The 22,415-nt window shown below is 43.3% G+C and overlaps 1 protein-coding gene across 5 annotated transcripts in view; it reads right to left on the bottom strand.

The window, feature by feature from the left end:
* LOC119051265 (phosphatase and actin regulator 1) overlaps positions 1-22,415 on the bottom strand; it is a 293,468-nt gene that overhangs the window by 70,865 nt on the left and 200,188 nt on the right. For 4 of the 5 annotated variants that reach the window (XM_053668235.1, XM_053668234.1, XM_037147945.2 and 1 more), the window contains exons 4-5: positions 9,881-10,048; positions 7,588-7,794 (exon numbers count right to left, since the gene is read on the bottom strand). In XM_053668235.1, coding sequence (XP_053524210.1) covers positions 7,588-7,794; positions 9,881-10,048 — 375 coding nt within the window. The remainder of the gene's footprint in view (positions 1-7,587; positions 7,795-9,880; positions 10,049-22,415) is intronic. The other variant, XM_053668233.1, reaches the window with a different exon arrangement.

Raw genomic sequence — 22,415 nt, 5'->3', positions numbered from 1 at the left:
CCCCTCTGTGTACTCTGCTTCTCCTGTTACAGCAACTTCCTCTGCCATCCCTACTCATCAAACTTTTATTCATCTTTAAGGCCTGTCCCAAATACAGCCTCCTCTATGACACTTTTTCTGATTCTTCCAAAAGGATTTGATCTGTTACCACTTCAACTTCTTGAGAGCCATGTTTCTATATTTCCATATTAACAGTTTTCTGCAGTTTACAATGGCCTACAACTCCTATAGCAAATGAATACTTTTGTAAATTATGTGAGGGCTGGCAGAGTGCCACGCACATAGTAGGCCCTCATTATATAACTTCTATTCAGCTGTACAAGGGAAGAAAATCCTGTCATGTGCTACAACATGGATAAACCTCAAGGACATTATTCTAAGTGAAATAAACCAGATCTCCCGCCCCCGCAAAACAAAAAAACAAATACTGTATGATTCCACTTATATGAGGTACCTAGGGCTTTCAAATTCATACAAACAAGCATTAAAATGGTAGTTACCACCCTGACTGACATGGCTGAGTGTGTTGGGCATCGTTCTATAAACCAAAGGCTTGCAGGTTTGATTCCCAGTCAGGACGCATGCCTGGGTTGCGGGCCAGGTCCCTGGCTGGGGACGCGCTAGAGGCCACTGATGGATGTTTCTCTTGCACGTTGATGTTCCTCTTTCCCCCTCCCTTCCCCTCTCTCTAAATATAAATAAAACCTTTTTAAAAAGTGTGGTTACCAGGAATTAAAGAGAGAAGAAAGAAAGGGAGGAGTGTTTAATAGGTACAGAGTTTTAATTTTGCACGATGAAAACATTTTGGAAATCTGTTACACAAGGTGAATATCCTTAACATTATTGAACTGAACTTAAAATGGTTAAAATGGTAAATTTTATATTACGTGTTTTCACCACAATAAAAAAGTGCCAAGTAAATTAAATCTCCAACCTAATAGTGCTACAAAAAAAGAAGGGTATTTTGCTGCAATCTTTAGTCTGATTGTAGAGATAAGAACTGAAAGCACCTTTTTTTTTTAAAGGTAAATCTATTTATTTATTTATTTATAAATTTTATTTATTTATCTTTTTAGAAGGGAAGGGAAGGGGAGAAGGAGAGAAATATCAAGGTATGGTTGCTTCTGGTGCATCCCCTGCTGGGAACTGGCCCCTGCTGGGAACTGGCCTGCAACCCAGGCATGTGCCCTGACGGGGAATTGAATCGCGATCTTTTGGGTTCGCAGGCCCGTGCTCAATCCACTGAGCTACACCAGCCAGGGCTGAAAGCACCGTTTTAAGAATGTTTTAGTCAGTAGCCTGTACATGCACTAAAAAAACATTTCTGCATTTTGAAAAGAAAAAGTCAGGACTGCAAAAGTATGGAGAAATGGATGTAAAGAGTTAAAGTTAGGTAAGTTTCCCATTCCCTCAAGGTATCAGTCATCAAGAGAGTATGGACCTGCAAACTCTTCCTGAGGATTCTGGCTTACAGTTCATTAACATTTGAAGACAGGGATGAGGTCTGAGGTCACAGTGCTCTAACCATCAGTTATCCTTCACTGTCCCAGTAGAATTCTGGTAGGAAAGGCCAGGACTGAGGCAAAAGTAGTTAGATGATTTTGCAGGGTTGTGGGGGAGGAGGCCAAAAGAGGAGAACAAGGATGGTGGGTGGGAAAGAGGGAAGCAATGGGGACGGACAGAATCAGAGAGAAACAGAACAACAGTGAAATTATGTGTCAGAATGTAACTGTAGAACAGTCCATTTAGACAGTGTCTACAAAACTACAGAGGCAGCTGTAAATAGGAACATCGGTTTGGGCTTGACGAGCACTGGATGGAGGATTCTCATTAGACATGTGTTGGGGCTCAAACATACCGCATGGCATGGATGCCATTTGTCAGGTAAATTTGCAGTTTTAAGTAGTTTGTAATGTTGAAACTAGCAATCAACCAAGTTCTGATAATACAGCAAGCTTCTTTTTATTTCAGGTTCTAAAGATAGTGCAAATAAGCCCTTGGCACGTTTACATTAACAGAAGGACTTGCTTTTAAGGAGCATTAACAGTCCTTTTTTTTGTTGTTGAATTGTGGCCAAATGCAGCCAATGTTATTTGCCCCATTATTTTTTCTCTTTTCTTTTTCTTTTCTTTTCTTTTTTTATCTATCTATCTATCTATCTATCTATCATCTATATTTTATAGAGGGGGGAGGGAGAGACAAGGAGAGGGAGAGAAACATCAATGTGAGAGAGAAACATTGATCAGTTGCCTCCTGCAAGCATCCTGACCAAGGACTGAACCCACAACCCAGGCACGTGCCCTGGCTGGGAAGGAAACCTGTGAACTTTTGGGTTGCAGGACGATGCTCCAACCAACCGAGCCACACTGGCCAGGGCTATTTTCCCACATCTCGATTCTCACAGACTGTCTCCCTCTGGCATGTTCTTTGAAACCCAACCCAACTGTGCTCAGGTTCCCTTCTTTATAAACAAGTGCCTTCAGAACATACCTTTATTTTTGAAAGACTAGATACTTTTTTTGTATTAAATAGATTAAAACACGCAAAGCAAAATAAAAACAAAGAAAGCTAATGATTTGGGGTTTTTTTAATTTTAAGGGTAGGCATTTCGGTGGGCATGGTGTAAATGAGTGGTTATAAGGGACGGCTCTGGAGTCCAGTGGCATGGATCTAACCCACCTCTGCCACTTGCTACTATTAACCATGATCAAGTCACTTAACTTCTCTAAATTTCATTTCTCTCCATTAGGAAAGGACAGAATAATGATCATAGTATCTACCTCACAGGTCTAAATGGTATGCTGCAAACTCCTAACAATCTGGCAGCTGCCATTATTACTATCCAAGTGTGAATGTCAGACTGTGAAGTCCATCTGTCACATAGGTTGATTATCCTTTATTCAAATGGCACTCATGGGGCACCTAACCATGGTATTACGTTGGCCAAACAGTTCATTTACTCTTTTCTATATGATGCCTCTAGTAATGTTGGTTGTATGTAACTTCATTGAAAACAATTTTGTCACTTGGTACTGTGACAGCTGTCATAGCAGCATAGCAGTGTGCATTTAAAAAACATCAAAATTGGCGAATTTTTATGCAGCCATTTTAATTTTGAAGATGGAAGAAAATACATATTTTTGGCATATTATGCTTTATTATTTAAAAAATGTAAGGCCCTGGCTGGTGTAGAGCACAGTGGGTTGAGCACAGGCCTGTGAACCAAAGCATCGCTGGTTTGATTCCCAGTCAGGGCACATGCCTGGGTTGCAGGCCAGGTCCCCAGTATGGGGTGTGCTAGAGGCAACCACACACTGATGTTTCACTCCCTCTTTCTCCCTCCCTTTCCCATCTCTCAAAAACAAACAAACAAACAAACAAACAAATAAATAAAAGGTTGAAACACATAAAAAGATTTGTGTGTGTGTGTGTGTGGAGAAGGTGCTGTGAGTGATCAAATGTGTCAAAAGTGGTTTGTGAAGTTTCTTGGTACCATTGACTTTTAGCCAAATAATTCTTTGCTGTGGGGTTGCCTTATGCATAGGAAGATGTTCAGCAGCACCCCTGGCCTCTACCCACTAGAAGCCAATAGTGGGAGATAGCTGGCATACTCAAAATATTCAAAATCAAGGAAGTTATTGGTAATGGAGACAACTGTACTTAAAACAATAATAAAAAATTTCAACCCCCCCAGAAAGTTATTGGTGAAAATGAAAAATGTGTCCTTTATTTTATGGAAAAAAACTAAGTGGGCTTCTTGGCCACTCTAATAACTTATGTACAAGGCACACATTACTCATATATCGTCTAATACTTGACTTATGGAGACAGGAGAACAGGCGAGGCGATTGGTAAAGACTTAGTAAGAAAGAAGGCAGTGAGTTTTTGTCTTTTTGCATCCATCACTCTGTTCCTCTAGGGTCAGCTGTTATTTCAAGAAGTATGCATTTGGAGAATCATTCATTTCAGATCATATTCATTAAGCAACCAGTTCTGCTGGGCACTGTACTTCCACAATGGAAGGGAATCTAATGGCCAACAACACCTGAGCTCTATTATGTGTTACTGTGCAGGCTGCTGTTGGACAAGATGAGATGGATGAGGATGAGAGTATGAGAAAAAAGAAACAGTTTGGGAGAGCAGGAGGGCTTCTCACTATCTGGCTCAAGGACAGAGAAAATTTATAAGACAAAGAGTCTCCAAGTTAATTAAGGTTTTCTTGATAAAAGTGGAGACGAATACCAAAGCAGTGGTATTTCTGCATCTTTTCCCCTGATCATATACGCAGAAGTAGCCCCAGTTCAGGCTCACGCTTCCTCCAGCATTCTACCTGACCACCAACCACTATCACTCTCTGTTAGTCATGCTTGGTGTCTTCCAAACTGTACTGTGTTTCCTTTCAAAAATGTCCACAGAACAACATACAATGAGAACATGCAGAAATTCCTAAATCTCAATCCGGAGTTCTTAGTTTATTAATTCTTTCTGACGTGGCCCAGATGTCTTTAGGGTAATTAGTAACAGAACAGGGTTAATATAGCTGCCTCGTGGTGATGCAGATTCATTATGACTGATTGCTCACTTACAAAAATTCCGCAAGTCTGAGTTTCCATCCAAAAGGACAGCATCAGAACCACAGCCCACAGGCCTCTGCACCTGTTCCATCTTCATCATATTTATGAGGCTACCAGGGACAATATGGTTAAGATGACTGGCTTTCATGCATTTTTATCCATTTGATATAGAGGTGAGGTTTACAGATAATGCAGAAAGTTCACTCTTCTGGGGAAAGGATGAGGGAAGCCAGAGAGATTGGGCTAATTCACATATCTGCAGTCCCTCAAATATTAAGGCTACCAACCTATTCACGTTCAGGGCACAAAGCCGAAGCTATGAATAAATGGAGTGTGTCCTCATTAATTTGATAACTAGATAAATTAAAGGTTGTTTTTGGCTAAGACATTTTGTCAGTTCTTTAAAAATATCTTATCTTGTGTTCTGTTTTCTCTCTACTGCCATCAGCCCGATGCTTGTTAGTTCATATTCTAACAACTGGAGCAGCCTCTTACACAGGCTCAAACTGTTTAGCTTCGTTCAATGAGTGATTTGGGAGAACGAGGCGTAGGTCTGACCTTGGTGGCTTCTTTGTTAGGGCTTCAACCTTCTTTTCTTTCTGTTCAGTCTCTACACAGTAACCCAGGAAAAAAATTAAAGGCTAGTTTTTACCAGATCTCCCTCCTGCTCAAAAACCTCTGGCTTCCCACTGCTATGGGAACACCATCTCAATCCTCGTACGCTTTACCCAGTGAATGCTCTCTCGATACATGCCAAGATGGACCTCTCCTGGCTCAGCCACCTTGTCACTGACCCGAACGTGGCAGCCTCTGAGTCTTCACCCAGGGTCTTCGGTCCTGGACTGTTTTCCCTTCACTCTCTACAGATGCCCTTCATGCTTTAAGGGTCAGCTCAAGCTCAGCCTTCTCCTGCCATCTTTTATCAGATTGCATGCACTGCATCTCTCTGTTTATTTATTTAAAGAGTTATTTACTTATTTTTAGAGAAAGGGGAAGGGAGGGAGAAAGAGAGAGAGAAACATCAATGTGTGGTTGCCTCTCATGTGGTCCCCACTGGGGACCTGGCCTGCAACCCAGGCATGTGCCCTGACTGGGAATCAAACTGGCAACCCTTTGGTTCACAGGCCTGCACTCAATCCACTGAGCTACACCAGCCAGCCAGGTCTCCACTCTATTTTTATATATGCCTTTGACCCTTGAAAAACACAGGTTTGAACTGCATGAGTCCACTTATATGCAGATCTTTTCATTAAATAATTGCACTATTTTCGAGTCACAGTTGGGAACTGCAGATGTGGAAGGCTCACTGTATGCATTGTTCTATGCCATTTTATACAGGGGACTTGAGCATCCTCAGATTTTGGTATCTTCAGGGGTCCTCAAACCAACCCCCTGCAGATTCTGAGGAACAACTTAAGTTTTTAGGGAATCAACAGTGAAATGTGGATTTTCAACTGCATGGGGAGTTGGCACCCCTCACTCATGTATTGTTCAAAGGTCCACTGTATATATAAATAATTCTCGAAACAAATTAGGGAAGACTCAAAGGTGCTCTCAAAGAAAAGCCAATGTTGTTGAGCATAGTTGCTGCTGTGTTTTCACAACAAAGATGGAAAGTCCCCGAGAGGTCAATCAAGTAAATCCTGATCTGCACCGAGCAGCTAACAAAAGTCACGTGCAATATTCACTAAACACCACTACGCGCACAAGGCAGATGATAAAAGTCCGAGTACAGCAGGACTTGATTTTTATTAGACAGATGAGACAGGCAGGTGAACACTGGTGTTCTCTCAGAGGGAGGCCTTTGAGAGCACTTCCCCCTTTGCGGTTTTCTATGCACTTAAAGTTTGGGGCACCGACTACAGTGTTATTAGTGTGTCGAATGGTTCCTTTAGGTGGAAATTTGCTTTTTTAAACCGTAAGCCTCTGACGTGGGTGGAGGCGTGCACGGATAGCGGAGTGTGACACAACCCCATGTTTAAGTTGGACGCTCACCGAACTCATACCACGTGACAGACGCCCAACTCTTCCGGAACAGCACTCACTGAACTTGGAGTTGGGAGACACAGGGCCTAAGTGTGGTGCTCCAGTAGAACTGCTGCCAGGCCTGGAAAAGTCACTTATTTTTTTTGAACCCTATAGTTGTTCTATTATAGAATAAGTGAATATTTTTCCCATCCTCTATCCCCATTCTAGCTTATAAAAATGTACAGAGATCAATAGAAACTCTAAGAACTCCCAAGACGTTGTAAAAAGGCAGTTGATCAGTATCAGGCAGGATTATTATCCAGGCTTGAAACAATCTTCTGAAATCCCTCGTGTCTGACACACCACCACCTTAAATCCCAGTGGCGTCTGACCCTCGTGCTCAAATGCAGGGAAGTGCAATCGACTAGATGCCCAATTCAATAACCACAGGTACGTTTGTTAAATAACTTGAAAAATGAAAATACAAGAATCATTTTAAGACAACATTCTTAAGCTTACTCTTCTTTTACAACTCTTCCTCACAGTGTTTTATTGATTATTGTCTTTGCTTTTTACATTGTTCAGAGAATGTATATAAATTCTCTTAACAGATATAAATTTTAAGAGAAGAAATATGCTGAGCTTCAGATCAGTAATTGAAAGACAAAGTATTTAGAGCTTTGACAAACTCATTATGAAGGCAACAAGGTACCACTCTTTATCTTTGCAAATATTTTGACATTGACTCTAATTCACCTAGGTGGGCAAATAATCTAGAATGAGTCACATAAAAGCCAATGTACATATTTACAGATACACATGACTGAAGGCTCTTGGCACATGATTGGCAGGTGTATATTAAATATTTTTTGACACAAACACACAAACCCAGGCCATGACTGCGTGTACCAAGACACACATGGAAACACCACATGTCCCACAGAGCAACCTCACCAAAGAGATGTTCAGATCAAAAGAACCAGAGACGAGATTATCCCTTGAAGGGAAGGGAGGGCCGCATGCCTCCGCACACGTCTTGACTCACCTGTTAAGTGGTTGGCAATCCTGGCAGTGGGTTTGGGAGGCAGGGCAGGGGGTTGCTTGAGAAGGGACAGCTGCTTCACTGGGGTCTCCTCATGGTCTCCAGGGAAAGCAGCAGGTTTTTTGGGGGGCAGTAGCAGGACTGGTTTGGCTGAAGGATCTTGGGACAGGAGGACTCCAGACTCACTGGCAGAGGGACTCTCTTCAGACACTGAGGGGACAACCACATGACACACAGGAGACATTACATGAACGCAGCGCCGGCGGGGCTGGCAGGAGCACGCAGGACAGGGACGTGGGTCAGCGACACGACAGAGCACCGACGGTTCCAGGTTGTCACGTACATGTGGAGAGTTAAAGAGAGGTCACCAACAAAGCGCCATGGTTGGCGTGGGGCACAGAAGAGAGGCAGAGGCAGAAGAGGGAGGGCACTAAGGAAGGACTAAGTGGGAGAAAAAGGAAGAAGGCATTTTCTCAAAACTATCCAAAGTCCTGCCACTTCAATCCTGGCATTCATTAATACCAGTTCTATGGGTGCTCTAGAATGTGACAGCTAACAAGTGGCAGGTGTAATGGATGAGGGGGGAAGGGTCCCCTCTGACCCAAGCCAGCACCAAAAGCCAGTACCTTTCTGTAGGCCTGTCTGCCTTTGCTGGGGAGGAAGAGAGTGGATTCTGGTTTTTAAAGCCCGCTGGGTCTCCTGTGTCCTTGCTCCTGGGTCTGGGATGCTCAGTGATGAAGACACCCTAGCGGCAGACACCAGGCAGGCCACCCACAGGCCTGGGGTGGCTTCTCCTCAGGTTCAGGAGCCGTGTGAGCCCGGGAGCAGCCTCCAGGGGTGCCCTGCAGTTTGACAGGCACCCTCCTGCCCCTGCAGCTCCCATAAACTTGACAAGGTGAGGATGCTCCAAGTCAACACCTGCTTGTCTTCCCCCTCCCCCTCTCCTCTTATTCCCGAGAATTACGGTTTTCTTGTTTCAATTCAATGCACTGCCTTTTGCTCTGTGTTGAGCCTGATTCTTCTTGTCCTCTGGGGGCACCCTGACTGGCTCCAGGGAAGAGCTGTCTCGGGCAGTGGCACAGGTCTCCCTTCAGTGCTGGCCTCCTGGCAGGTGACAGACTGATACCCTTTGGCTTCATTGGAATGACCGGTCTCACTGTACAGATCAGATCCATCTGATTCAATGTTACAAGGAAGGTCAGGTAAAAAAACAGTTCACTGCTTTATTTGGGAAAATCTCCCCAGCTTGAGGGATGGGAGGATTTACTCAGCTGCATCTCCTCCCATCACTGCTCCAGTGAGAAAGCCTAGAAATGACTCCTCTCCGCCCTGCTCCTTTCTGATCTGGGAGCAGAGTTCCCAGTAGCGTCAGAGCCCTGCAATCACCCTCAGGAGTGCTAAATTCTCCCCCAGCCTCCAGGGACACTGTTATTATCACTGTCGGGCACACTGATGGAGCAGTGACTCATAGGTCCCAATGGGAAGCCTGGGAACTGACTTGGAAACACCATCTCTCCCGCCCTCCCACCTGAGCTCTGCTAATGCAGACTTGGCACCGGGTGTGGAGGGAGGGCAGGGCCTTTCTGCCCACTCCAGATAGGCCAGGAGGTCGCTTCCCACAGGCTAGTAGTCTCTTAACAACAAGGACCAGTCCTCACTGGCTCTGGGGAGGGTCCCGCCTTCAGGCTAGGGAGGACCCCTCTGCAAATCTCCTGAGGGAATGAGTGACCACTTAGAGGGCTTTGGACCAAAATGGGAGTGACAGCTTTCTAGCATGAAAATCACCTGTTGGCAGATACCAGTTAACCTGCAAATCGTAAATAATTTAATGGCCAATGAACACATTGATTGTAGACAGTAAATTGATGCAGATTGCTAAACTGATATACCCATTAACTGGCACACTGGGTCTAAGGTCAGAGGGCACGCCAGGGCTCTAGGAACCGGTGAACTAGGTAGGTACCGTGTAGAAGTGCAGGATTCTTTAGCTTGATCTTAATAGGAATGAGTGTTAGAAAATTTAAAAAATGTCATTTTAAATCATCATTATTACAAAAACAGTGTATATCTCTTTAAAGATCCTAAAGTTATAAAAATATTTTTTAAACCTATAGGACAATAACTGTAAATATCCTCTCCAGTTTTATACTCAGCATGTACTAGTTGGTCACTTTCATCTCTATTTCCAGGAGATTCTTAGGCTCGGGATAGTTCCGAACAGAACCCCAGTCCGTTCAGGCCGAAGCTCCCCAGTGCCGCCCGCTGGGACCGGTGCCGCAGTCCGGCAGGGCGTTACCTGTGCCGTCCATGATGTCTGAAGGCTGGAGCACCTCGTACGAGCAGGGGTCTCTGGGCATGGGGACCGGCTCCATCTCGGACAGGGCAGGCAGGGACAGCTGGCTGGAGCTCAGGGACTGCCCGTCCTCCAGGGAGTCGTCCTCGTTGGATACGGAGAGCTCCCCATCTGCCAGGCAGCGAAGGACAGAGCGGAGTTAGACGGCGCGTGCACCCGGCACAGGCGCTGTTCACTGCTCGCGAACAGAGTTCATGGTTTCTGAACAGTCTTTATCGAACGCAGGATGTAATGTCTACCCTTGGTCTTTTGCTTTTAAGTCATTTACTCTGTTTTCAGAGGTGTGTCATCTAGCCAGCAGGGTAACAATTTCCAATGATCTTTAGCAAATTGCCTGTTTTCTCTTCATCTTTGTGACTGCGATCTACTATATTTTTATTTTTTAATGAACATGAATAAAAATTCATTTTTCTTCTTAATTTTTGAAAACTTAAAAATACTGAGCAGGCCTCCAAGACTGGAAAACTAGGGTTCGGGATTCCTACTTCATGGAACGAAGGGCTTCATGTCAGGCAACGTGCCAGGAGCACCGCGCTCCACGGCCCTAGAAAAACCCATCCAGTCTTCTCCTCACCTCTGCTCGAATCCTAAATCCCAAATCCCAAATCCCAGTGGAGGCTACAGCAGCCCACGAGTTTGGGAAGTGACCGAACTGTCCCAGCGCTCATCAGTGATCACTTGGCCATGGGGGCCGGCAGACTCTGATCTGGCTTAAAGCTCAGCAAAACAAGGGGCAGCTAATTAACACCATGGGGGGGATCAAAGGCTCCCCCACAAAGGCCATTTGTCAGATCATCCACCGCCCGTGCCCGCCCCGCCCCTCCCCCCATTTCATCCTGGCCCAGGTGAGTCCTAGATAACTAGACATTAAAGTCAAATGAATTCTTAAAGACGACTGAAAGCTGTTCCAGTAAAATGAGTAAATAACCAGATGAAAGACTGTAAGCAAAGCTTAGTCAGAAACTCGCAAAGCAATTACCTGCTTTAAAACAGGAAGGAGGATCATTTACTCATAGAAATGAAACAACAAAATAACTCCCAGGTTAAACTTGGATAAATAATCCTTTCCTTTTGCTTGGCTCCTCCAGAGGCTTTAGTTTCATCCACAATGGTATGTGGTGACAAAGGACCTCCACCTGTCCCCCTCCTTCAACTAGAATTGACTCAATGAAATGTATATTCAACAGAGTAAGCTACACACTAACAGGCTTCATAACAGATCAAACTAACAGTCCAAGGACACATGGTATTTGACCTGAATAGTCTATAACAGAAAAAAATATCATGGATGAATAGCAAAAAAATCATCCGAAGCAGGTAATACAAAGTGCGTGTTTTCTTCCTTTTTTCACGTGGCTGTTCTGTATGCCCCGGATGACGGCCGTGTATAACTGATTAGCCATGATCACTGCATTGAGGAGAGAAGAAGAGCAGCACAGACTCTAAAGCTAACACCGTGGACAGTGTACAGCTACACTGCGAGTCTTTAGGATGGGAAGGGCTGCAGTAGGTGGGTTACTGCATCAACATCCCATAATGTAAGGTCCCCACGCCTCTTAACATGCTTTAGTATAGCAGGTTCAAATGGACGCCGTGGGAAGTAGGTCTGCTTAAAGTCCCAGTTGGTGGAATAAAGATGCAGCTGCCATTCAGATTAATACACCTCTCAGAAACCACTTTGGTTTTTGATGTTCCAAGTGTAATAAAAGTCCTGGACAAGACAGCCAGAGGAGGAAGGGTTTCAGTGCTACTGCCAAGTTCTGCTTTTTGGGGGCAAAGATGCAATGGAATGATTGCTGTACATGTTCAAGGAAGTACCACAGAAGCAACACTGGGAAGAAAGATACAACCACAGTTGGATTCCTTTCGCCTCTGTGAACCCTGGTTTCACCGAGGCAGCTGGCTTAGTGCCAGAGGCTTTGCTAGTAACAGAGTAGCAATATCACTTATAACTCTTGGGACTGTTACTCCTAAAAAAATTTTAGCTCCCTATGAATTAAAAGCGTCTTTGCTAAGTCACAAGGCTCAAACCACTCTGGGGAGGAAACAACCTTAGGAATTCCACTGTCATAATTTCTAAATATACATTTCCAACGAAGAAAATAAAAACAGGAGAAAAAAGAAGATAACGATCATATCATTGCCCTAACACATAGTTTCTTTTCTGTACACATTTTTCACAGTTGCAATTTTACTATGTATCACATTTTGTGTCTTTTTTTACTGTTATAGCATTATAATTTGTGAAATTATCATCTTAATGATTCTATTATTCATAGATGAATATGCTGATGCTTGTCTAGTTATCTCCCTATGGTGGTCACAAAGGGATTTTGAATGTTTTATGCTATTATGAGAAAGAAGTTCTGCTGACCATCTTCTTGTATAAAGTCTGCAGTTAGAATTCTCCCCTCTTTAGAGTGATTCCAATAAATGAAATTTATGTGTGTTAATAATTTAATGTCTAGTGACACAAATCTGGATTTTGTGAAATTGTCTTTCTATAGTTTTTTTTCCTATTTACACAGCAGCAATGTACAGATCACACTAATTTCTTAGCTTTTGGTCATTTCTTAAACATTAACATTGGCCAGCTCTAGCTATCTATCTACATACATACATAGTATATGTATGTGCATATGTAGTAGAAATAAAACAATTCAGTAATACAAAGTTTCACATTAGTATCATTTATGACCAAGGTGTAGTGACAAAACTAAAAACATTTTATTTGGATTCATATGACATGAACAAAGAATGCTGTTGTCATTGTTAAGTAACTTATTTAAAGATTCTCATGACATTTTTTAACATACATAAAAATAGAAACATTAATGTCACGAACCTCATATACTCATCATCAAGCCAAGGAAGCAGCTGGGAATTCCTAATGCTGGGAAATCCCAAGTTTGATGAACTTGAAGATTCTTGAGGGTCTCGATGTTTTTTTATTATTTCCCAGCATTGTATATCAGCACTTTTGCCAGCATTATTTAATAGCATTTTTTTCTAGGAAAATTTTAACTCTCTGGATTGAGTCTTCTAGATTATTTGTGCCTTCACTGATCCAGATCATCACCATCTCTTACACACGATCTTGTAAAATTATCAGTAATAACGACTTTTAAAATGGCACACAATGACCTCCAACCATAAGTTGCGTCCTCCCAGAACTGGTGAAGTGTGAACAGGAGGAAGGGAGAAAGCAGGGGAGAGAGCGGATGGGTTGAGGCAGTTAAACCACGGATTGCTGGGTCCAGAGTTTCTGACCCAGCAGGTTTGAGGTGGGACCGAGAGTGTGCATGTCTAACTAATTCTTGGGCGATGCTAAAGCTGTTTTTGCTGGTTGGGATTCCACACTTTGAGAACCATTGGCTTGGCAAGGCAAGAGAACCTGGAGTGCCTTTTCATAAAGAGGTTTAGAGCAGGAAATGCTGTTAATCTGGCTAATGTGGAGTGGAGATGGTTGTTTTAAACCTCCGAGGGGACAAGAAAGCAGGAGGTTGCATTGTCTAATGGGGGATCAGAATATGAACTTCTCACAAAGCACGAGGTGACTGGATAGCGCAGCAGGGTAGAGAGCAGAAGTAAATGTGAGTCAGATGCAGACATATCAGAGGAGGTAAAATCAGGTCACAGAAGTGGGGGAGAAAGTGATACAGAAGCGGATCTAAGATAGAGAACCGGCCATGCATGTTGTGCCAGCTTGATTCTCTGCTTCTTATGTGGCATAGCCAATGAAGACGCTGGTAGAGGCAAGTTATCACCAGATCAAGGAGAATAAAGGGAAAAGTGGGGATGAATTAATTCCTGTTGTGAGCCTAATAATTAACAACATGCATCACCCATCACAAATTGCCAACCCTTACAATGGCCATTGAGATAGGCAGATATTTTCTGTTAGCTCCTTACGATACGTGTAGAAACTACTGATCAATCCACTGCATTCAAAGCCCTAGAGTTTCACCACACCCTGCCCTGCCTCTCCTCCCATAAGCTAGGCAGGCATTGTGCCAAATGCTAAGGCGAAAGCAGATATGCCTTGGGGAAGAGAGTGGGGCAAGACGTGGTTAAGAAATGCAGAGAAGCGGACACAGAGAGGAATCAGTGTGAACCAGCTGGGGTGGGCATGGGAAAAGGAGCCAGAGTGAGAAGTTAAGCCCTGGGAAGTGGATGAAAAAAAAATCAGGGATGAAGGAAAATAGAAAGACATGGAGACTACATATTAGGGGAGGGTCTTGTCTTACACCGAATATTTAAAATGTCCTAAAAGTATGATTTGTGCAAAAGTTATATTCCAGAAGATTGGTCTAAAAGATTCATTTGATTTTTTGTTTTTTAGTTTTCTTAGAAATTGCATCCATCTATAGCTGGATGTCACTGTGGTGACTAGATTCCAAGGGGATTTTTAAACTATTGTTATTGTTGTTTATTTTGCTTTAGTAATACTCTAATTTTAGGGTGACTGACATCAACTTCTGATCAATTAAATTTTCACAAAGCCTAAGGTTACTAAAGGTTTTTAAAAATCTAGATGAAGGCCACCATAAATATATGGGCAACTAGAATTCTTCCAGTCTCTTCTGGCCACCTAGGTAATAACAGCTTCTACTTTTAAAAAATTGCACAAAAGATGGAGATTTTGTTCAGAGTGGGCTCAGGGTTCATGATACTTGGAAGGTTAAGATAAAAAGTGTTAACTTTAAATCGGAAAAACAAAAGCACTATACTATAAACTTAAGCTCACCACTGAATCTGATTATCTATATAATACGCATTATGGTTTATATTCTTTAAAAAAATCTATGTTTAAAAATGTAGTTGGGCATGACCTCCTTACTTAATAAATAATAGTTGTCGTGAGTATAAAGAATTGCTTTATACCTACATATCGAACCATTACTACAGTAATTTCTCAAAGATAAAAAACTAAAATTTAAAAGCCAGAATAAACAGTGTAAATGAATGTAAGTAAATGTGTGTGTTTGGCACACACATGCACACATACATATTTACTTTCCAGGTTGTGTAAGAGAAAAACAAAATGGATGGTTCTGACTTACTCATAAAACTTTTTAATTTTTAATTTGCGAAACAAAATGCTATACACCAAATAAAAGAAAACCCAGAATAATGGGGAAATAGGAGCTAAAGATAGCTCATAAAAGAGTAATTATTCCAACTATGGAGAGTATTTGTATAAATAAATAAAAATCCAGCCCCAGGTGGCACTCGTCAAATGTGTAGCCTTGCCAGGAATGAAAGAAACGCAAATGAAGTGCCCGTGTGGGTGATGCAGATACACAAGAATGTGCTGGAAGTAATGTCAAGCACCGGAGCAGGAATGGAGAGCAGTGTGTACATGTGGGTTATAAAAATGTCCAAATGAAGTACGTGTGCAGGTTGGCAAACTTCTGAAGTAAATATGGCAAGATTTAAGTTGGGTTTAATGATCTTTTTTTTCTTCCGTAAAAGTGCTTGCATTTATAAAAAATAAAACAAAATTTGCATGCTCCTTTGTTAAGTTAAATGAAGAAATATCATCATTTTTCTTAGGGGAAAACCTCCCTCCTCTGGTCTCTGGAGGAGGCACTTCCCTAAGCCTTCCTTATTCGTGCCCAGCTCCCTGCCCCTCCCCACAGTTACCTCACTGCTGGGGTGCAGCCACTGGTCCCTGAGGGCGCACTCTGCATTCTCCCCTCACCACCTTGGACCAGTGTTGATTCTGGACTCATGCTTTCCTTCCTGGTGGGCTGATTCTGAGAACTAGGCTTTTCGGAGAGCACAAGCAGAGAACTATCAGGCTATCGATGACCTCTTCCAGGTTAGCCTTTATCAGTAATAAAGGTGACAGCCTACACGTTAATCTTCCATTTGTCTTATCTCTAAAATGGTTCAGAAACTAATATTGGCTGCTCAAATCCTTAACGGTCTGGGGACTCAAGGGAAGAGAATGCTTTTCCATCTCAGGTGAAAAGAAATTGAAGGAGCCACTGATGGGTGATGATAGAAAGGATAGTTACAAACCATGCTCTCCTGGGTGGCCTGCATCTCAGTAAACAGAGGTGTGTTGCTGAGCACCCTGAGCTCATTCTCAGGAGAGCTGGGTGGAAAAGGAGGAGCAGCAGGTGCAGTGCACAAAGCCACACCTTGAACATGGGAAGAGCTGTCTTCTTGCTTTTGTTGTCACTAGCTTGCAACAAGTCACACTTAACTCCTGGGACTTCGGTTTCTCTCCCTTGAAAACAAAAGCACTGTGCTGGATGAGGCCCAACTTCCACCCGGACCAAAGTATCACCTGTAGGACAGTTGGAAGAACTAAGAATAAGCCCTTCTCCCCCCAAAATTACTTGCAGTTAATCCTGAAATAATAGATAGGCTAAAACAGTAAGTCATTTTTCACTTAGGTTTTCTTTTCATTGTATGACTTACTCTGTTTGGGCATATTACATCAAAAACTAGGAAGCACATTGGTGGATTTTAGGTTTATTGTTAGCTAAATTAAATTTTATATCTTTATTTAAAAAAACTGGTAAGTAAAATTTTAGTCTAGAGCTAGTGGCTTGTGCCCTACATGAAAGGCCTCTCTATACAGTAGAAAGACAGGGAGGGAGAGAGGAAAGATGTAAGGGATGGTAAAAGAAATATTTTTGGAGAATTTAAAGCATCTTCAGTGTCAAATACTATGCTGGACATTTTATATAAATAGTAATAATAGCAACAGCTTAAACAACATTTGTGGAATTTATTATGTGCCAGGCTAATAAAATGACATTTTGAAATTTTAATAGGTTAAGGTTTGTACAAGAACCACATAGCAATTCTTTATAATTAAGACATCGTTTTCATAGTTAAAACTCAAATTTTGTTAGTGCTAGTACTTGGACAAAAGAAGAATAGATAACATCACGAAATTATGGCTACATCCATGCTTCCATTGTAAAGAAACCGTGTAACGGAAGTGTCAGGTGACAATTCGGGGCTGAAAACATTAGGTACCGTTAGCTCAACTGCATCTTTGTGGTGATACAAATGTGTAAAATACCCACATGCACACTTGTGAAAATTCAAACACATTTTAGTTTACTGATGAGACCAGTGGCCATACAGTTGACCCTTGAACAACATGGGGGTTAAGAGCACCGGCCCCTGTGCAGTTGAAAATCCACGTATAACTTCTGACTGCCCTAAAACTTAACTATTAATAGTCTACTGTTGACCAGAAGCCTTACTGATATCACAGCCAATTAACACATTTTTTTATTTAAATAAGTTTTATTGATTGATTCCAGAGACAGAGAAAAGGGAGGGAGGAAGTGAGAGAGAGAGTGGAGACGGAGAAACATCAGCTGGGAAACATTTATCCGTTGCCTCCCTTATGCTCCTGGACTAGGGACTGAACCTGCAACCTACTACCTTTTTGTTTACGGGGCAATGCTCCAACCAGCTGAGCCACACCAGCCACGGCAACACATTTTGTACGTTATGGCCAGTAAAATGGGTGCCAAGCAACAGTTACCTAAGAAATAATTTATCTAAGGATTTTATCAAAAGATTAAAGAGCCTCGACTGGTGTGCCTCAGTGGGCTGGGCATTGTACCATAAACCAAAAGGTTGTGGTTCAATTCCTGGTCAGGGCACATTCCTGGGTTGTAGGCCAGGTCTCTGGTTGGAGGCGTACAATAGGTAAACTATTGATATTTCTCTCACATTGAAGTGTTTTATCCTTTCTCTCATTCCCTTCCCCCTCTCTAAAAATAAATAAATCATGCCCTGGCTGGTGTAGCTCAGTGGGTTGAGTGCAGGTTGGAAACCAAAGGGTTGCCAGTTCGATTCCCAGTCAGGGCACATGCCTGGGTTGCAGGCCAGGTCCCCAGTAGGGGGCATGTGAGAAGCAACCACACATTGATGTTTCTCTCCCTCTCCTTCTCATTCCCTTCCCCTCTCTAAAAATGAATAAAATCTTTAAAAAATTAAATCAATCAAAATAAAATAAAAGTGTTAAAGATCTTTCAATCTAGAAGTTGGACATGCTCCCCTGGTATTTATTAACTTTCATCAAAGATATTTTTCACCTGAGTTCAGGGAGTTGATGTAATTAAGCTAAATAATGCTACAGATACTATTTTGTAGGTTTTTAAACACACATATAAAGAAACACTTTCCTATTAAATATTGCTTACTTACTAATTAAGGTATTTGACACTCCAGCATTTAAAAAACTTGAATTTAAAGTCTTTTTCTGCAAGAACAAATAAGACTTTTTCACTCCTCTGGTGCATTGTCTTCCCCAGTCATTGTGAGGAAAAGTCATTGTGTGTATGTGTGTGCTTGTGTGCATGAGGGAGACACAGAGAGAAAATGAGATCTGTGCACCACCAGGATTTAAGGCAGACATAGCAGGATTCTGTAGGATCAGGGAACCTATACTTTCAGAATCCACAAGTTAGAGGATCTTCCAGTTTGTTTTTATAACTATTTGCAGCCAGAAGTCTTTGGATTATTCTGACCAGCTTAGATGCAGGATCAATTTTACAAGAGCCAGGAGGTTTCTCACTGTCTAATGCAGGCATCTTCATGACTCAGAATCCTTTTGAACCTATCCTGAAAATTAAATCTTGGAATTTAATTGATTCCATGATCTGGTGGATGATTTCATACATGCAATGGAATGGTACAGGATTTTGCGCTTGGAGTATCACCTGCTTTTTAAATTGTTGCTACTGTTCTGGATTTAATATCCTACTTGGATATTAAGTCTCCCCCCTCCTCCCTCCATTCCGGCACTTTTTGCCTAAAACAGTAAATATGTGAGTTGCAATGTCTTCCTATCACAAAAGTGGTCAAGACTGAGATCAAATACATGCTTGTTTCAGTTGTACTTCCCTGTAGCTATTTCCTGGTGGATTTGTTGGCGTTTGCTGCCTTCTACTGGATCTGATGCTCAACAAACCTCTGCTCACGTGGCCTCTTCAGTCACAGGTACCTCACCGTGTCACACTGGTGTGTCTCCCAAAAGTGTTTCTCCCATCTGCCCTTGGTACAGTCAAGCCTCACAACATTCACAGCAAACTCATCTAGGATGGAAGTTGGATGGTTCTGACCGCTATTTCCAAATAATGACTCTGGCTCTGAGGTTTGTAGCTGAAAGAGGATTTGCCCTCTTGCTATTTCTGGACTTTTTCATGTAAAAATGCAACTGGGACAGGGACTGAATAGAATATGAGCAAAATGCCACAGTTTCTGCCCTATGCAATTGTATGATAGTGTGACTCTCATAGAATCACACGCTGTTGTGCAGGGGCCTTCCATGGTTGGTAGGGCAGCCCAGCCAAGACTGCAGTCCGAGGCTTTGATCATCCCTCATGGCCAGAGGTGGGGAGAGGAGTGCTAGGCACCAGCCCTTTCGAAATGTGAGCAGCTCTGTCTCTCTGGCTGGGCTCTCCAGTGGGGAGCCACTGGACACATGTCATTGTTATTTAAGTTAGTTAAAATTAAATAAAATTTAAAATGCGATTCCTCAATCAGATTGGCCAAGGTTGAAGTACTCAACAACCGCATGTGGCAGGTGGCCGCGGTGCTGGCCAGCACGGTGACGCGGCATTTCCATGACTGCTGGAGACGAAACTGCACGGCAGTGCTCCAGGCAGCTGTGGAAATCACAGTGAGGGGCTAATGTCCATGCAAAGGTGGACCCGTTTCTGGAGGTGAGAGGTTGAAACCATGTTGTTCCACATCACTACGAGTGGCTAGTGCAGTGAATATTTCCTTTAGGAAAACTGCAGTGCTAGGAAGCGTGGACCATGGGGACGGGAGACGTGCTACAGGGCACACGTGGATGGCAGGAGCCCTGAGAGCAGCAACGCAGGGCTACGCGGGTGGACATGACCTTCGGAGAAGCCCAGAAGCCTCATAACAGAATCTCAGCTTGAGGAACAAGGGAGAGTCTGAGTTTAGGTGAAGGGGAATCGGGAAGGGGAGGCAGGCATCTAAGAAGAGCAGTACAGGCCAGAGGTCTGGCAGAGACCACTGCTAACATTTACTGAGCACTTAGGCTGGGCAATGGCCAAAATTCCCAGGTTGGAATGTGTCCTTTGATCCTCCAACAACCTAATGAGAGAACAAGCAAGGGCACAATGGAGTTAAAGGGCCCCCGCATTCCGTGGGTGAACCCAGAGACACTACGAGGACCACCTGGTTGGTGACAGAGGCATTCAATCAGCACACTGGGTGCTGGGAGGACGAAAGGAGATTAAAGGAAAATATGGCCTTGCTGGCCGGAGAGTCTAGGATACAGCAGTGAGAAGCAAACAGAAAGCAGGCCCAGAAAGAGAAAAAGCTGCTTTGGACCTTATGCAGATAAAACGCGAGAAAGCGGGACCAGAGTCCTGGGATGGGGGCTCCTAGGAGAAAGCCGTCGTCTCACAGATATTTATGCGGGTCATGGTCCTTCTGACTTGTCTTACTTACACAAATCCTATGCAAAAGTGTGAGCCAGGAAAGTTTTTCTGAGCCTGACCAGCCTTCTTTTTGTTAGCTGCTAGCCTTCTAAAGTTTGGCTTGCTTTCTCACTGCCAACGTCAGTACAGGCCAGTGGCTGTGGAGTGATGAAGCCTCAGCAGGCTGGAGGCAGCCTCAATGCCCACCTGCCCCAGGTCCCTGTCCCACCTTGGCTGCGCAGGTGGGATGCAGGATAGCAGTCAGAAAGGGTGGCACTGGGGTGGATATTCCAAGTCATAGTAGGCAGCAGCTTCCCAGAGTTGACTATACCTGTAACACTTAGGTTTATGGAAACAATGGTCAAAATAGTACAAAAAATATCTAGTGGTTATCTCCAAAAAGTCTAGTCAATGAGAAATAAGAGTAATTCTGGAGAGGCTTTGGGCAAGATTGTCTTGCTCTTAGAAAGAGATACCAAGATCGTTTGGATATTGTGTCTCATGTAATGCTGGCGTGAGTGCAGCCATGTTGTTACCATGAGGGGCTGCAGCCCCAGGATGATATTCCTTACCCAATGGTTATCAGTGAGCCAACCCTGGAGCTGTCCTATCACTGGACTTTATTATGTGAGATTCACTCACTGAGTCATTCACCCACCCACCCATTCATGCACTAAATATTAAATAAGTAGTAACAAATGCCAAGCATTGCTCAAAGCATCTGGAATACTTTAGAGAACAAAACACACAAAGATCATTAGTCTAAATTTGCATATTGCTTCAGCCTCCTTGAACTAGATTTATTATCTTAAACCAAAAGCATCTTAAGTCATGTTCTGCTGACTGCATATTGGCCTCACAGGTAACTAATGAGGCTATAATTAAGCAGTGTGAAAATAACCAAAAGGTCACTTCTCAGTCCTTATTTGACACGTCTGCATTTGACACTTTCGGCTCCCCCTGCACCCCAGCACCGAACCACAGTCCCTTGTCTTGGCTTCCATAATGCTACACATTTCTGGTTTACATCCTATTTCTTGGCCACTTTTTAGTCTTTGAGGGCTCTTCTTACTCCCAGACCATTAAAAAATCATTCAGTGCTGGGATTTCATGGGGTTTTCTTATTTTCTCATTCTACATCTTCAAGAAATGTCATTAATTTATGACTTCATGATCATTTATACACCAACAATTCCAAACCTGTTTCTCCAACCCAGAGCTCTTTCTTAAGCTTCAAATACGTGCATTTAGTGTTCTGCTTATATATTTGGATATCTCAAACTCCATGTGGCCAAACCATTGTGATATTTTGTGCCCCAAGTTCACTTCTCTTGGGCTTTAGCTCAGTGAATGTCTCCTGTCCACCCAAGCCAGAATCCTGAGTACCAGCGTGTCTGAACCCTCTCATTACTCCCTGTCTAAGCAGTCATGGGGCCCTCTTGACTCCGTCTTCCGTAACTCTCCAGTGTGCCTGCCCCCATCCCCGCATCCCCACTACCCTCCTTCCTGCTACCTACCATCACGTCATCTGAATCCCAGAAACAGTCTGCTGACTCACCCCCCTGACTCATGTCTTGGCCTCCCTCCGAGACCTTCTCCCGCAGGCAGAGTGATGAGGCTGCAAATCTGATCCTGTAGAAACCCTTCCAAAGCTCCTCACTGCTCTATGGGTAAAGAATAAATGTCTAATAGAGTTTTATTAGGTGACTGCCTGCACAATCGACCCTGACTCCCGCTCACTTCTGAATATGCTGGACACTCCCAGTCTCCCTCTTTCTTATCCTCAACATGGTGCTTCCACCTGTGTTAATCTTCCCACACATAACATTCCCTGGACCTGTCCCATCCTCTGTGTGATAGTCCTTTTATTTCAGGATTCCTCTGAGACACCACTCCTTCCAGGGTGCCTTCCCTACATCTCCAGGCATGGGTGGGTGATGCTTCCATGTGCCTGACCATCCTGTATCTTCCCTGCTATACCTGCTGAGCCCCCAAACCAGTTCTCAGGACTGGAGTTCTGTGAGCCAGGGCAGCCTGGT

Source organism: Artibeus jamaicensis, unplaced genomic scaffold, assembly GCF_021234435.1.
Source record: "Artibeus jamaicensis isolate MK-2021 breed Jamaican fruit bat unplaced genomic scaffold, CSHL_Jam_final contig_482, whole genome shotgun sequence".
NCBI classification, from domain to species: Eukaryota; Metazoa; Chordata; class Mammalia; order Chiroptera; family Phyllostomidae; genus Artibeus; species Artibeus jamaicensis.
This window is presented reverse-complemented; position numbering and strand designations above follow the sequence as displayed.